General features: G+C 37.7%; 1 protein-coding gene and 1 pseudogene across 6 annotated transcripts in view; one reads left to right on the top strand and one right to left on the bottom strand.

The window, feature by feature from the left end:
- Window positions 1-15,876, top strand: part of SGTB (small glutamine rich tetratricopeptide repeat co-chaperone beta) — a 48,814-nt gene that overhangs the window by 7,522 nt on the left and 25,416 nt on the right. For 4 of the 6 annotated variants that reach the window (XM_086361982.1, XM_086361980.1, XM_086361981.1 and 1 more), the window contains exons 3-5: window positions 1,567-1,670; window positions 4,654-4,723; window positions 9,094-9,193. In XM_086361982.1, the coding sequence (XP_086218108.1) occupies window positions 1,567-1,670; window positions 4,654-4,723; window positions 9,094-9,193 (274 nt within the window). The remainder of the gene's footprint in view (window positions 1-1,566; window positions 1,671-4,653; window positions 4,724-9,093; window positions 9,194-15,876) is intronic. The other 2 variants (XM_086361984.1, XM_086361983.1) reach the window with 1 other exon arrangement.
- Window positions 11,919-12,806, bottom strand: LOC147350456 (small ribosomal subunit protein eS6 pseudogene; annotated as a pseudogene).

Below are 15,876 nucleotides of genomic sequence, written 5' to 3'. Positions count from 1 at the left end.
TATTAGATTTTTATTTTCTGGATTAATAATGATAATGAGAGTCCTGAGTTCCAAGGCTGTGGTGGCTTTTTTTTTTTACTAAACCATATGTCTCTCTACATATGTGTTAGTGTTGAACACTAAACATTTTGGCAGCAAATTTACTTATTAAAACAACTGTGCTTACTTTAATGTGGAATCTAAAACAGTCAAATGCGTAAAAATAGAGGGCACGGTGGTGGTTGCCAGTGCTGGGGTATGAGCAAATGGGGAAGTAATGGTCAAAGGGTACAATGTTTCAGCTATACTAAATAAATACGTTCTGGAGATCTATTCAGCAGAGGGCTAACTGGATTGTACTTAAAATTTGGTAAGAGAGTCAGCCATAAAAAGGAACAACTTTGAGTCAGTTCTAGTGAGGTGGATGAACCCTGTTGTACAGAGTGAAGTAAGTCAGAAAGAGGAAAACAAATGTTGCATATATATGGAGCCTAGAAAATTGGTACTGATGAATCTATTTGCAGGGCAGGAATAGAGACACAGACATGAACAGACTTGTGGACACAGCAGAGGAAGGAGAGGGTGGGACAAATTGAGAGAGTAGCATTGAAACATGTATATTTCCATATGTAAAATAGACAGCTAGTGGAAAGTTGACATATAACACAGGGAGCTCAACCTGGTGCTCTGTGACAATATACGGGGGTGGGCTGGGATCGGGGGTGGGAGGGAGGTTCCAGAGGGAGGGGACATGTGAATGCTTTTGGCTGATTCATGTTGTTGTGTGGCAAAAACCAACACAATATTGTAAACCAATTATCTTCTAATTAGAAATAAATTTTAAAAATTTGATAAGAGGGTAGATCTTGTGTTAAGTGTTCTTAACACACACAAACACACCAGTAAAGGGGACAAGCTCATTAAAATGTGCACTTTCTTATATGTCAATCATGCTTCAGTAGAGTGGTTTAAAAACAAACAGTTGTGTTTGTCCGCCTCCTTCTATTAAGGGTAAGCTTCATCATGTGGGTTGTGATTTTTGTGCTAACTGTTGTATCTCTGCCACCTTATAAGAGCACCTTGCACATAGCAGGTGCTTGGTAAATTTGCATACCTGAATGAGTTTTTAAAAGCCAAACTATCTTCACCTAAGTAAGTACATCAGGATAATATTTAGCAGTTCCTACATGCCAGAGACTATGTCTCTTACTATTTTTAATCAGATTGAGAATTCTATTTTTCACATTAAAAAATAGTTTTTTTAAGTTTTATTTAAGATATTGGTAATGGGGAATATGTTGTTAATGACTTGCTTTAAAAAGAATATGATGTAATACACATATTGAGAAATTATATTCTAGGTAACATTCTTCTTAAAGTGAAGAAAAAGAAGCCAAGTTGTCTTCCCTCAGTAGCTGGTCTATAAACAGAAATCTCTATGCAGCTGAACCGTTTAGTTTTCCTTATGTTCTGTGATCAAAATGCTGAATTACCACAGATTGCAGAGTGCAGATTTCCACCAGAAAAAAAAAAATGTTTCTTTTTTTAGATTGCTAATTTTTTTTCACTATTAAAATTTATTTCAAGTTGCAATTCAGTGTTTGGAGACAGTTTTTAAAATCAGTGCAGAAGACACACATCTCGCAGTTTCACAGCCTTTGACAGAAATGTTCACAAATTCCTTCTGTAAGGTAAGCGTGCATCCTTTTCTCATCAGTATGGGATTATCTAAGTGTGACTACAGTATTATGTTGGATTGTTAATATTTGAGGGGCCGGGCTTAGGTAACTAACTTCTTCCTGGGTATAAATAAGATAGTTGGTCCACATGGATATGATTTGGGACCTAAAAATGTAACTTTTAATGTGCATTAGATTTTCATGTTAGTAACTCTACTCATCGTCTCACCTTCTTTTATATTTAATGATATATCTTAATTGACTTCTTAAGTCTTTTATAGTATTTGGGTGTTTTTAAATTTCTGACATCTGAATTAATGTTCCCCTAAAATGTGAAATACAAATTAAAAATAAAAATCTTAATGTTTAGGAAGAAACTGTATAAAAGAGGCATCATCATTTTGAGACAGATTTTTTAGCAAATTTGGCCATTAATGGGGCTCTTTAAACAGGGAAAGGGTCTGTGGTCAGTGTGCAAAGCCAAGACTGAAATCCAAGGATGCCGATCCCTGCTCCCTGGGACTGTTTACATGCTCTCTGGTTTCTGACCTTTTCAGGAAATATGGATGAAAAGATTGAAAAACCTTAAGGTTGGTGAGTTTAGGGCCCCAGCAGGACCTCCCATGTGATTTTTCATTACATTTTGGTGCCATGTGAATCTCATTTAGTATTCTCACTGTGTATTCAAGCTTCAGTACAGATTGAAGAACTCAGGAGAGGAGCTGAAACATTCAGGGTATCTTCAGCCTGGCAGGGACATTGCTGAGAATACCACACACACTGTTTGTAGAATTCACTGGGAAGAGGTCCTTAGAGTTGCATTGAAAATGGTGATTTGGCAGTAAGCTGCTCCCTCCTTTTATACTTGGAAAAAGGATAATACAGTTACACATTAATTCATCAAATAGATGAATTCCAATCATCTGAGAAGATGTAAGGAGCTAGTGGCATGTCTCCGTGGTGCTTTTCTTCTCTTTGGTTTCTGTGGTTCTTTCGCTGTCTGGGCTCACGGCCTCTTCTGGGAGCCCTATTTCAGAGGCTGGGCATGGCAGCGGCAGGGCTGACCTTTACTCCAACGTGCAGAAGAGGCTTGTGCTTGAGACAGGGCTTGGATTTGCTCACTCTTTTTGCTCCTGTCATCACTGAAGAGATGTACTGAAGAGATCAAAACTATTTTTCTTCCCAGGAAACTCAGATTGATTTTTACATTCTGTTTGAATAGAGCTTTTTTTTTTTTTTTTCTATTTCTGATTGGATTTACTTGTAAAAATTTGTTGCTTACTATTTTAAATATATAGTTTCTTAAAACCGGCTCCATAGTATATCTACATGGGGTTATTTGTGGTATCAGTCCTTTCACAGTCCTATTAACAGGTGTGACTTCCTTGTGTAGGTGTCTGTTAGCAGGGTGTGGCAGAGAAAGTCTAAAACTTGTTTGAAGCAGCAGCAAGACTGTTACAATTAGAGAAATCACTGCGGTTCCAATTGTACTTGGTTGTTATGTTGGACAGTTTATTTTTAGGATACTGCTTTCCTCCCCAATTAAGTTTATATACTAAATGGATTCTTTCCTTCTATATAAAGTAGATAATACGTGTCCTCACATTGTGTACTGCTCAAATGTTTTCATGAATATGAGAATTAATTTTCAAAGTTGTGGAACTGTGGCAATTTCATTAATATCATTCAGAAGGATTTAGAAGACAGAATGGACTATAACCCATTTTTCAATATGCCATTTTTTGACCCCCCAGAGTCACTTTTTCACACATAAACTGCCTAGGCTTGTTAGGAGATCTGAAATGGAAGGAACTCTAAAAGCAAGTACTGCAGGGCAACAATGCATCTTTGAACTACACTTACATCCTGAGGAGCTGAAACAGTCAATTTTAAGTAGTGATCTCTACTTATTAATGTTCCTATTTGATTCTGTACTTTTTTATGTTAAAACTTTACTTAGAAAAACTGATTGATAAAGATTAAAAAAAATAAGAACAACTTATATACCTTATAGTGATTTTGTACCTGTGAAGATTTGTGTATAATTAACAAAGTGTATTTCTAGTGTTAAGTTTATTGCCATTTTAGTCAAAACAAAGGTAATGGTGAATGTATTTTAAATATGAATCATAGGTATATTGACTCCAAATTATGCCTTTTTGAAAATTATAAACATTTATTAACTTCAGAGTCAAGTTTAAAAACAACACAATTTAAAAAGAATCTTTCAAAAATGGAAAAATACATTGTGTTTCCATTACCACTCAAGACATTTCTAAATTTTTATTTAGTTTTCATAAGCACTTTGGTTTGAACGTTATTATTGCAAAAGAGGTTTGAGGATGATAGGTGCTAAAAGCAGGAATCTTATACTGTTTTTTATCTTATGAGGATTTTATGACCATTGTTTTAAAAAGTTTAAACAGTATGGAATGATGTGAAGAAGAGACTGAAAAATCTTACTTCCAAATATTCCTACTGTTAACTTTTTGTGTGTACCTTACTGTTGTTTGATTTTCAGCCAGCATGTGTATGAATATTTGTGTATATATTTAAATAACAGGATCATATTATAAATGTTTTATTGGTACCTGTGAATTTGATTTAGTAGGTTTTCTCTTAGAATATTAGCACTATGTTTCTGAATTTTCACTAAACAATCCCTTGAACATATTTTTATTACTATTCTTTGTATATCAATTCCATTCTTTGTTCATGAAGTAGGATTTCTAGATATAGTGAAAGCAAGTAAAAAAAATTAATTCATAGTTGTTCACTTTTTTTCTGGAAAAATTCCACATATTCATTTTTCTAATAAACATATGTGAGGGGAGTTTTCCCCTATTTCTTGTTAACACTGTTAGTTAGATGGTAGATTTCATGACATGAAATTATAGTTGATGTACTAAATAATGGTTAAGTCATAATTACTGTAACTTATAGTTCTCTGGGATGACTCTATGAATGAAATGCATTGCATTTTATTTAATTGCAGAATGACATTCTGCCTCTCTCAAACTCAGTGCCTGAAGATATGGGAAAAGCTGACCAGTTGAAAGATGAAGGTAAATGTTTCATAGAAAAATTATTTATTTAGTAAAAGTTTCTGCAGTGCTAGGGAAAGTGACTATGAACTGGTCAGATTCTGGTTTATACTGCCAAGACCGAATTGTCATACGTCCTTGTGGCATTTGTGAAACAGAAGTGAATGTGATAGGGAAGAAGCCTGGAAATACAGATAGCTTGTGAACGATACAAGTATGGCTTGTTTCAAGAGAAGCAGATCTGTTGTGAGGAAAACTTGCAAAACAAATCACTTAAGGGGTGATTCTTGTACCTGCGTTTGCTATGTGTACTCTAGGATCCCAAATTCTTTATGCTAAATAAAAGACATGAAAATGGTTTTCAGTATTGTTTTTAACTCTCCGGTATTTAGTGTTTTTGAATTCTTTGACATGTGTTAATGTATGTATATGGCACTTAAGAGTTTATTAGCTAGCATGTTTGATTACTGTGTTATTAAAGTTTCTAATAGTGGCTATAGAAAGCTTCAACGTGAAAGTGTTAGTTCCTCAGTCATATTTGACTCTTTGTGACCCCATGGATTGTAGCCTGCCAGGCTCCTTTGTCCATGGAATTCTCCAGGCAAGAATACCGGAGTGGGTAACCACTTCCTTCTCCAGAGGATCTTCCTGACCCAGGGATTGAACCAGTGTTTCCCACATTGCAGGCAGATTCTTAACCATCTGAGCCACGAGGGAAGCTATTGAAGCATACTTGATTTTTATAAATAAGTCAGCATTGAGACTCTGGGTTCAATTTTTCCATCATGGTCAGTTATGTTAAGCTATAGAGGCAAGCCTGGTCAGGCCTATAAGATTTCTAGTAAGGAGCTATAGGGCAGAGTCCTGATCTTCACCAGTGAATGAGAGTCGGAAAAGACCCTGCGCAATGGGCAGAGAGTTATTAGGGAATTTGTGATGTTCAGAAGCTGTACAAAAATGTTTTTATTTTCTGGCCTTTTTTTTTTTTTTTTAGTTCATACTCTGAATAGGACAGTTGAGTTTTTGTTTAAAAAATCAGTTGGTGTCTAAAAAGTAGATACGAAAAAGAATATGCTTTTCCCATTTTTCAAGCATGGTTCTCTCTATTAGGTCTATAAATTACACTAAATCAGTGTTTTTAATCGGAGAAGGCAATGGCACCCACTCCAGTACTCCTGCCTGGAACATCCCATGGATGGAGGAGCCTGGTAGGCTGTAGTCCATGGGGTCGCTGAGGGTCGGACACGACTTGAGCGACTTCACTTTCACTTTTCACTTTCATGCATTGGAGAAGGAAATGGCAACCCACTCCAGTGTTCTTGCCTGGAAAATCCCAGGGACAGGGGAGCCTAGTGGGCTGCCGTCTATGGGGTCACACAGAGTCGGACACGACTGAAGTGACTTAGCAGTAGTAGTAGCAGTGTTTTTAATGGCTGCATAAGTGTTCCATGATACTGTGTGACCATGATTTACTTACCTAGACAGATAATTTTTTTAATCCTAAGTAACACTGTCTTTGTATCTTTGTCTATATTTAATTTCACTATTGTGTGATTATCTTCTTTGGATTACATTAGAAAGTGCTGTGTTCAGTTTTCAATTTTTTATTTTCTCTAAGAAATCTTATTACTACAGTGACTTAAAATTTTAGAATTAGGACTTTCATAAATTACCCATAGAATAAAGTAATAGATCCTCATTGCTGTTTGAATTACAGTGTTCCCCAATGACTGAATTTAAACTATCTAGATACAAATGCATTTTCATATATTATTCTAATTGAAGCAATTTAATCTAATTTTTTTTCCTTCCACTTAGACTTTTGTAGTGTGTGAAATCCTCGGTGATGTATAATATTATATGCTTCGCTAAACATTTTGCTTTTGCAGCTCTCTTGCTTTAGCTCTAGTACTAAATGGCAAACTGAAGTTTTATTTTTTGTCCCTCACATTTACTCCATCTGCATGGCAGAACACTGGGAGGCTGCATTTCCTTGAGTTTGTTTTGATAGAATGAATGTTAGTAAGTTGAGGGTTGGAAGGAGCTGCAGAGTGAGGCTTGTTTACCATAGCAGCATGGGTGGACTGAATTACTTAACTGGTTTCACCTCTAACCAAAAGCTCCGATCCTTTGCTTTTCCCTAGGACATGTCACATCTAAGACACGTTACCTCTAAAGTTAAAGCAGCTGTCATACAGATTTTGCTATTCATGTGAAAACAGATGACTGTGGTAGATGGTCAAGCATAGTTATTCCAGGCTGCATGTTATACTTACCTGTGTTAATCAAGGTTTCTAGCTAGCTAGTACCTTCCCAGAAGGTTGTTTTCAAATATTTTTGTGTGCTTTGCTTCTGAAAAGCTGCAAAAAGATCAGACAAAACCAGTAAGTGTTCATTGCTGTCATTCCCTGCCTTGTTATAGAAGTAAAGACATATCTCAAAGGGCTGTCTTGAGGAATAAAGGAGACAGGAGAGTACTGTGTCTAAGTGTGCTGTGCAGTGCCTAGTTATAGGTATCTTCACAAATATCTGTGTCCTGAGTTTTTGTATATTGAATATTTTTTGACTTGAATCTTTTTATCGTTAATATCACTGTCTGTCTATATAGGTATATAGATACATTTTAGTATCTATACACTTGATGTGGCTTATGGGAAAAGACATACTATAGGTTTTAATACAACCCAAGATAGGTCATGCCAAGACACAAAGATCCAAAAGAAAATCCACAAAACCCAGAAAATTTAAATCTTTTACACAGAACAAGCTAATCTATTTAAGTACTGAGTAGTTAAAGTACTAATATTGTTAATTTCTTACTATCATGAAAACTATGTAATCCTTTTCTCTTCCTTAGAGGCTTTATACTCATTTCTTATGGAAGGTGGGATTTAAGTTAATTTTTTGACTTTTAAAGAAAAGCTTTAATGAGCTGTAATTAACATACCACATGATACACTGTGACATGTATGAATTCATTGGTTCTAGTAGATTAACAGAGTTGTGTAGCCATCACCACAACTAAAGAACATTTTTCTCATCCCGAAGAGAAATCAGGTAGAAATCACTTTATATCCATTTAGCAATCATTCTTTATATCCATTTCCGCTTCTAAATTTGCAGTAACTTTTGTATGATTTTAGATGTCTTTCCTTTAATCTTCCTGTTCTCTGCAAATTTACATTCTTCTCCCATTAAGTATGTAATGATCTGTTAAAAAAAAAAAAGGCTAATAGGAGAGCTTCTAGTTTAGAGATAACTGGAAGAAATAATAGAGGCTTTTGTTATATAAATCGTTCCTTCTAATCCCAGTGTTTTAAAAATTTCCATTTTTGAGCATTGGTTATTATAAGTGAGCATACCGCTTTTTTTCTGTTTAATGGAGTACAGAAGATAGCCACAGGTAATCCCTTATTTTGCTGAGCAGTTGTTAACGTAGCTAAATTGTTGCCAGATGTATCTGCAGATGCCCTTCCTGAAGATCAGTATCCTGTGGGTTTAGCTGTGGTATCTGAAATGCTGTCTTTCTAGAAATTAATCTCCCGTAATCCTCTTTAAAAAAGAATCTATCTCTGGAAAGGATACATAAAAAAAATATTATCTGCCAATAACATATTGACACAGTTAGTTTTTCTAGCTTACCCCCACAGCATGTTTGGAGGGCTTGCTCATTAACAGGTATATGTTTTGACAGGGAAGGAATGGAGAACCAGGTCCAGACTGAGATAGAGATTGTAGAGGGTGGTCCACCTGGAAGAGGGTTGGGCAGCTCTAAAAGGGAAGAGGGAGATGAAGATAAGGAAAGTGAGAAGAGATTAGATTTTGCCAAGAGATAATCATTACTGTAGCATTTACTCACTTACTGAAGTCTGGTTTTATAAGATATTCAAACATTAATATTTTTGAAAGACTCTGCACTTCAAAATCATTCAAACACATTGAAGGCTAAGGAGTATCAGCTCTGCTGCTGCTGCTAAGTCCCTTCAGTCGTGTCCGACTCTGTGTGACCCCATAGACGGCAGCCCACTAGGCTCCGCTGTCCCTGGGATTCTCCAGGCAAGAACAGTGGAGTGGGTTGCCATTTCCTTCTCCAATGCATGAAAGTGAAAAGTGAAAGTGAAGTCGCTCAGTCATGTCCGACCCCATGGACTGCAGCCTACCAGGCTCCTCCATCCATGGGATTTTCTAGGCAAGAGTACTGGAGTGGGTTGTCATTGCCTTCTCCGAATCAGCTCTACAGTACTATATAAAATTTATCTCCAGTGTGACTGAAAAATCATGTTATTGTCCTTCGTATTACTGTAATTTTTTATGATTAAAATTTATCTTCCAGACTTTACATTTTTTCCTGTATCTTGCACTTACTGTGCCTGTTGATTACTTTGTTTTAGGCAATAATCACATGAAAGAAGAAAATTATGCTGCTGCAGTGGATTGTTACACACAGGCGATAGAATTGGATTCAAATAATGCAGTTTATTATTGTAACAGGTAAACTAGCATGATTGTGGCAGGTTTACAGTTCCTAAACATTTACATTAATAGCTCTGAAGGAGTCTTTTATAGCTCTGTAAAATTTGTTTCTTTAGAAAACTTTGAAAGTTTAGAAACGTATAAAGAAGGGAGAAAATAAACTCATGAATTTACCACTTACAGGCAACTGCTGTTACTAATAACCTGTTGGCATATGTTGTTTGATGTAAGTGTAATCAATTTCAGGTTCATCTTTTATTCACTGGGCATATCACAAACATGTCCTTAGTTTATTTAAATCCTTCATAAATATTAAATAGATATGAATTTGTCTCCTATTACTTCCTAATCTTTTTTATATTTCCAGTACCTTTCATTGTGGCTGGCAAACGAACAGGACTATTTTTTAATAAATGGATGAATGTACCTTACTTTGCTTAACTCTTGACCTACTGATGGACATTGAAGTTGTCCATTTTTTCCCAATACTATACAGCTGCAATGAACATCTTTATTTCTAAAATTATTTTCTGGACTTAAGATTTTCTAGACTTTGGATCTATCCTTGGAAATGTACTCAGTTGGTCTAACAGTATATAAAAGTATGGAAAATGTTAAAAAATTTGTTGATGCTAATTTCAAAATTATTTCAGCTTCTTTGAAAATATTTGAAAATTCTTTTCCTCCCCTAGGATATATGAATGTGTCTGTTTTTACCACACCCTTATCAGTGCTGTGTATTTGAATTAGTATTTATTATTACTAATTTAATATTACTCTTGTTTTAAGAGTGTTGTCATTTACATTTTATTACTGGTGAGGCTGGACATTTTTCAAATGTTGGCCATTTGTGGGATCCCCACCTCTAAATTATCTATTTGTATCTGTGGCAGGCTTCAGGCTGTTTGACCTCAGATTTGTTTCTTTCCTTCCCTGTTCTTTCCTTTTTCACGAGGGTTTGACCACTATGGTCTGCATTTCCTAGGTGCCTTTCACACCTCTGTGTTCAGTCATGCAGGTACTGGCAGGAAATGGAGAGCAGAAGGAAGGGAGAAGGGAAAAAGAAGTCCCCTCTTTTTCCATCAGGGTCTTCATCCAGCAGAGGCTGCTTCTCTTCCTGTCTCCTGCTCCCACCTAAGATATCTGCTATGGTCCCAGCTTGTGCCAGGTGACATTAGGTTTTGGGCTGTGCACTCTGTTCTGTCTTAGGGATGGTAGTGGCTTTCTGCTGTTGCTAATCTCTGGATTCCTGCACAACATCCTGTTAGGTATCTCAGCTCTTCTATTAGCTATGTAATGAATTCCCTGCACTAAATTATTCTGTTAGATACTAAAATTCCAATAGAACTTTCTGCAGTGATGGAAATGTTCTGTATCTGCATTGTCCAGTAGAGTAGCCACTAATTGCAGTAGATGTTGAGCACTGGGAATGTGGCTAGTGCAATAGAGAAACTAAAATTTTAATGGTTGATTAATTTAAGACCAAGAGTCGGACACGACTGAGTGACTGAACTGAACTGAACTGAATTTAAGATGAGTTTAAATTAATTTAAATTTAAATAGGCATATGTGACTGGTAGTTTGCCTTTTGTTGTCTGGGCTTCCCTGGTGGCTCAGATGGTAAAAGAATCTGCCTGCAATGCAGAAGAACCAGATTCGAACCCTGAATTTAATTCAGATGACCATTATATCTACTACTGTGGGCAAGAATCCTTGAGAAGAAATGGAGTAGCCCTCACAGTCAACAAAAGAGTCCAAAATGCAGTACTTGGGTGCAGTCTCAAAAACAACAGAATGATCATGGCTCATTTCCAAGGCAAACTATTCAACATCAAAGTAATCCAAGTCTATGACCCAACCACTAATGCTGAAGAAGCTGAAGTTGAACAGTTCTGTGAAGACTGACAAGACCTTCTAGAAGTAACACCAAAAAAAAAAAAAAAAAAGCTGTCCTTTCATCATAGGGGGCTGGGGTGCAAAAGTAAGAAGTCAAGAGATACCTGGAGTAATAGGCAACTTTGGCCTTGAAGTACAAAATGAAGCAGGGCAAAGACTAACAGAATTTTGCCAAGAGAACACACTGGTCATAGCAAACACCCTCTTCCAAAAACACAAGAGACAGCTCTACACATGGTCAATACCAAAGGGTCAGTACCAAAATCAGATTGATTATATTTGTAGCCGAAGATGGAGAAGTTCTATACAGTCAGCCAAAACAAGACCTGGAGCTGGCTGTGGCTCAGTTCATGAGCTCCTTGTTGCGAAATTCAGACTTAAATTGAAGATAGTATGGAAAACCACTAGGCCTTTCAGGTATGACCTAAATCAAATCCCTTATGATTATACAGTGGAGGTGACAAATAGATTCAAGGGATTATATCTGATACACAGAGTGCCTAAAGAACTATGAACAGAGGTTCATAACATTGTACAGGAGGGGGTAACCAAAACCATCCATAAGAAGACGAAATGCAAGAAGGCAAAGTGGCTGTCTGAGGAGGCCTTACAAATAGCTGAAAAAAGAAGTGAAAGGCAAAGGAGAAAGGGAAAAACATACCCAACTGAAAGCAGAGTTCCAGAGAATAGCAAGGAGAGATGAGAAGCCTTAAGTTAACAATGCAAAGAACAATGCTTTTCCTCATTCTAGAGGAAAGCAATAGAATGAGAAGGACTAGAGATCTATTCAAGAAAATTGGAGATATCAAGGGAACATTTCATGCAAAGATGGGCACAATAAAGGACAGAAATGGCAAGGACCTAACAGAAACAAAGATATTAAGAAGAGGTGGCAAGAATACACAGAAGAACTATACTAAAAAGTTCTTTCTTTTTTTTTGATGTCTGATCTTATTTATTTGTTACTCTTAGAACATCTCATTTTTGATTGGACTCAGAAGCTCTCAGAGAGGACAGCCTCCGTCTCTTGGCAGTCTGTTCCTGCCGTTTTTCTTTGGCCTCCTTCATTCTCTTGGCCAAAAGTTTAGCATATTCTGCAGCCTCTTCTTTATTTTTCTTAGTATCTGTTTCTTCAGAGCAATACGCGGGCGTTTGTGCTGCAGAACTCGTGGAGTCACAAGACGCTGAATCTTGGGTGCTTTAGTCCTAGGTTTCTTACCGTCTTTGTTTAGGGGCTTTTGCAGAACATATTGGCAGACATCATCTTCTTTAGAAAGATTGAGAAGTTTGCGGATTCTGCTGGCTCTTTTGGGACCCAGGCGACGAGGCACTGTAGTATCAGTGAGTCCACAAATATCCTTCTCCCCTTTTTCCACGATGACCAAATTGAGAACACTCAGACTGGCATCCACAATGCAACCCCGTACAGATTTGCGCTTTTGCTCTCCAGTCCTCCTTGGTCTGTAACAGGAATGCCCCTTACTCAGTAGCAGGCGAACTCGGCCATGGGTCAACACACCCTGCTTCATGGGGAAACCCTGCTTGTCGTTCCCACCACTGATTCGGACCACATAACCCTTCCATTCTCCACCCAGAGCATCAGCAAGCAACTTCTGTGGCCATATACTTCTCGTAGAAGGTACGAAGTTTTCGTTCATCGTCTACTTCAATGAGCTTCTGGCAGCCAGTGGCCGGGAAAGAGATGTTCAGCTTCATTCTGAAGCAGCCGACAGCCTCCGAGGTGCCAAGAAAAAAAGAGCTAAAAAGTTCTTAATGACCCAGATAACCACGGTGGTGTGGTCACTCACCTAGAGCCAGACATCCTGAAATGTGAAGTCAAGCATTACTATGAACAAAGCTAGTGGAGGTGATAGAATTCCAGTTGAGCTATTTCAAATCCTAAAAGATGATGCTGTGAAAGTGTTGCACTCAGAATACCAGCAAATATGGAAAACTCAGCTGTGGCCACAGGACTGGAAAAGGTCAGTTTTCATTCCAATCCCAAAGAAGGGCAGTGCCAAAGAATGTGCAAACTGCTGTACAGTTGCACTTATTTCACATGCTAGCAAGGTTATGCTCAAAATCCTATAAGCTAGGCTTCAGCAGTATGTTAACCCAGAGTTTCCAGATGTTCAATCTGGATTTAGAAAAGGCAGAGGAACCAGAGATCAAATTGCCAACATCAATTGGAACATAGAAAAAGCAAGGGAATTCCAGAAAAACATCTGCTTCATTTGTATGCTAAAGCTTTTGCACGAATCACAACAAACTGTGGAAAATTCTTCAAGGGATGGGAGTACCAGACCACCTTACTTGTCTCCTGAGAAACCTGTATGCGGGTCAAGAAGCAGCAGTTAGAACCGGACATGAAACAACAGACTGGCTCAAAACTGGAAAATGAGTATGTCAAGGCTGTATATTGTCACCCTGCTTATTTAACTTGTATGCAGAGTACATCCTGAGAAAAGCCAGTCTGCATGAATTACAGGCTGGGATCAAGATTGCTGGGAGAAATATCAATAACCTCAGATATGCAAATGACACCACTCTAATGGCAGAAAGCAGAGAGGAATTAAAGAGTCTCTTGATGAGGGTAAAAAAAGAGTGTTTAAAAGCTGACTTAAAACTCAACATTCAAAGAATTAAGATCATGGCACATCCGTTCCCATCACTTCATGGCAAGTAGATGGGGAAAAAGTGAAAACAGTGGCAAATTTTATTTTCTTGGGCTCAAAAAACACTGCAGACAGTGACTGCAGCCATGAAATTAAAGGATACTTGCTCCTTGGAAGAAAGGCTATGACAAACCTAGTCAGGATATTAAAAAGCAGAGAAATCACTTTGCCAACAAAGGTCCGATTATCAAAGCAACTATTGGTTTTCCAGTAGTCGTGTACAGATGTGAGAATTGGAGTATAAAGAAGGCTAACACCAAAGAACTGATGCTTTCCAATTGTGGTGCTGGAGAAGACTCCTGGGACAAACCATTCCATCCTAAAGGAAATCAACCCTGAATATTCACTGGCAGGACTGATGCTGAAGCTGAAGCTCCAGTACTTTGGCCACCTGATATGAAGAGCCGACTCATTGGACAAGACCTTGATGCAGGGAAAGATTGGAGGCAAAAGGAGAAGTAGGCAGCAGATGGTTAGATAGCATCACCAATGGTCATGAATTTGAGCAAACTCTGGAAAATAGTGAAAGTCAGGGAAGCCTGACATTCCGTAGTCCATGGGGTCGCAGAGTCCTTCACGGCCCAGTGACTGGACAACAGCAACAGCAACACTGTGACTTCTGGCTGCCGTATTGGACACTGTAGCTGTGTATTAAGGCTGAACCTCTGTATCCTAATTGCGTAGCTTATTGTTTGCCTTTTAATGTTTTTCACGTGTGAAAGTTTTAAATATTTATATAGTTCAGTTCAGTCACTCAGTCGTGTCCGACTCTTTGCGACCCCATGAACCGCAGCACACCAGGCCTCCCTGTCCATCACCAACTCCCAGAGTTCACCCAAACCCACATCCATCGAGCTGGTGATGTCATCCAGCCATCTCACCCTCTGTCATCCCCTTCTTCTCCTGCCTTCAATCTTTCCCAGCATCAGGGTCTTTTCCAATGAGTCAGCTCTTCACATGAGGTGGCCAAAGTACTGGAGTTTCAGCTTCAACATTAGTCCTTCCAATGAACACCCAGAACTAATCTCCTTTAGGATGGACTGCTTGGATCTTAGGATGGACTGGTTGGATCTCCTCACAGTCCAAGGGACTCTCAAGAGTCTTCTCCAGCACCACAGTTCAAAAGCATCAATTCTTTGGCACTCAGCTTTCTTTATAATCCAATTCTCACATCCATACATGACCACTGGAAACATATTTGTTTTTCTTTTCTTTTGTATTTTATTACAGTGTTTTTAGGCTGACAGCTCTGTTTACAGACTTGGCAGATAACTTGTAGTTTCTTATTTTTCCTTTACATTTAAATTTTATCATGCCAAGTCTATTTTGGTTACTGGTATAACCATTTGAATCAATCTGAAGCTTTTCATGACTGAGATGTATAAAAATTACCTTTTATTATCTAAGTATTGGACTTGAAAGCAATCTTTATGTTAATTTGGTCCAATCTTTCATTGAGGTTTTTTTTTTAATCATACTTAGGGTATTCATAGTCTTCTGAGATGTCTATTCTCCCCTACCTTTTCTTTTGTGGTTATGTCTGTTGGGAAATTCTTCCTTGTTGATGCTGATTTTGTTTTCCCTGTAGCTTCTGTAGCTTCTCTCAGTTGACTTTATTTTTATTCTAATGGCGGTTAAAGAATAACTGATTCTTCTTTTTCATGACAGTACCCTTACATTTTTGAACTTTGTTACTATCCTCATTTGAGTTCTTTTCTCCACATCAAATGTTCACAGCTTCTTCAATTTTACCTCACATAGCTCACTTTAAATCCTGCACTTCTGCTCTAAATTTTTCCAGTTTACCTGTATCTATTACTCTGTACTTCCCAGAAGTTAACATATCTGGCATTGGCTTGAGTAAAACAGTCTTCTAGGGTTCTCATTTAATCTACCTCTATAAAACCCTATATATTAGTGTTTTGTAGCATTCTTTACTAAATTTATATTTTGCTTTTGGCTTATTGACTCCTGTCCTCCTTTTTCACACACTCTATCCTGCCACTCAGTTGTATGTTCATTTGACTGGTTCTTGCCCAACACCTGCTGTGCACCAGTGTTGTCTCAGGAGATAAAGTTGGTTGTTTGGACTCAAATACAGGATCTTATATTTTATCCCTATAGCATTTT

This window comes from Bos grunniens, chromosome 20 (genome assembly GCF_055505025.1).
Source record: "Bos grunniens cultivar Pamir isolate PY7600 chromosome 20, Bosgru_T2T1.0, whole genome shotgun sequence".
Taxonomy (NCBI): domain Eukaryota; kingdom Metazoa; phylum Chordata; class Mammalia; order Artiodactyla; family Bovidae; genus Bos; species Bos grunniens.
Note: the sequence above shows the minus strand (reverse complement) of the source record. Positions and strands in the feature narration are given on the sequence as shown.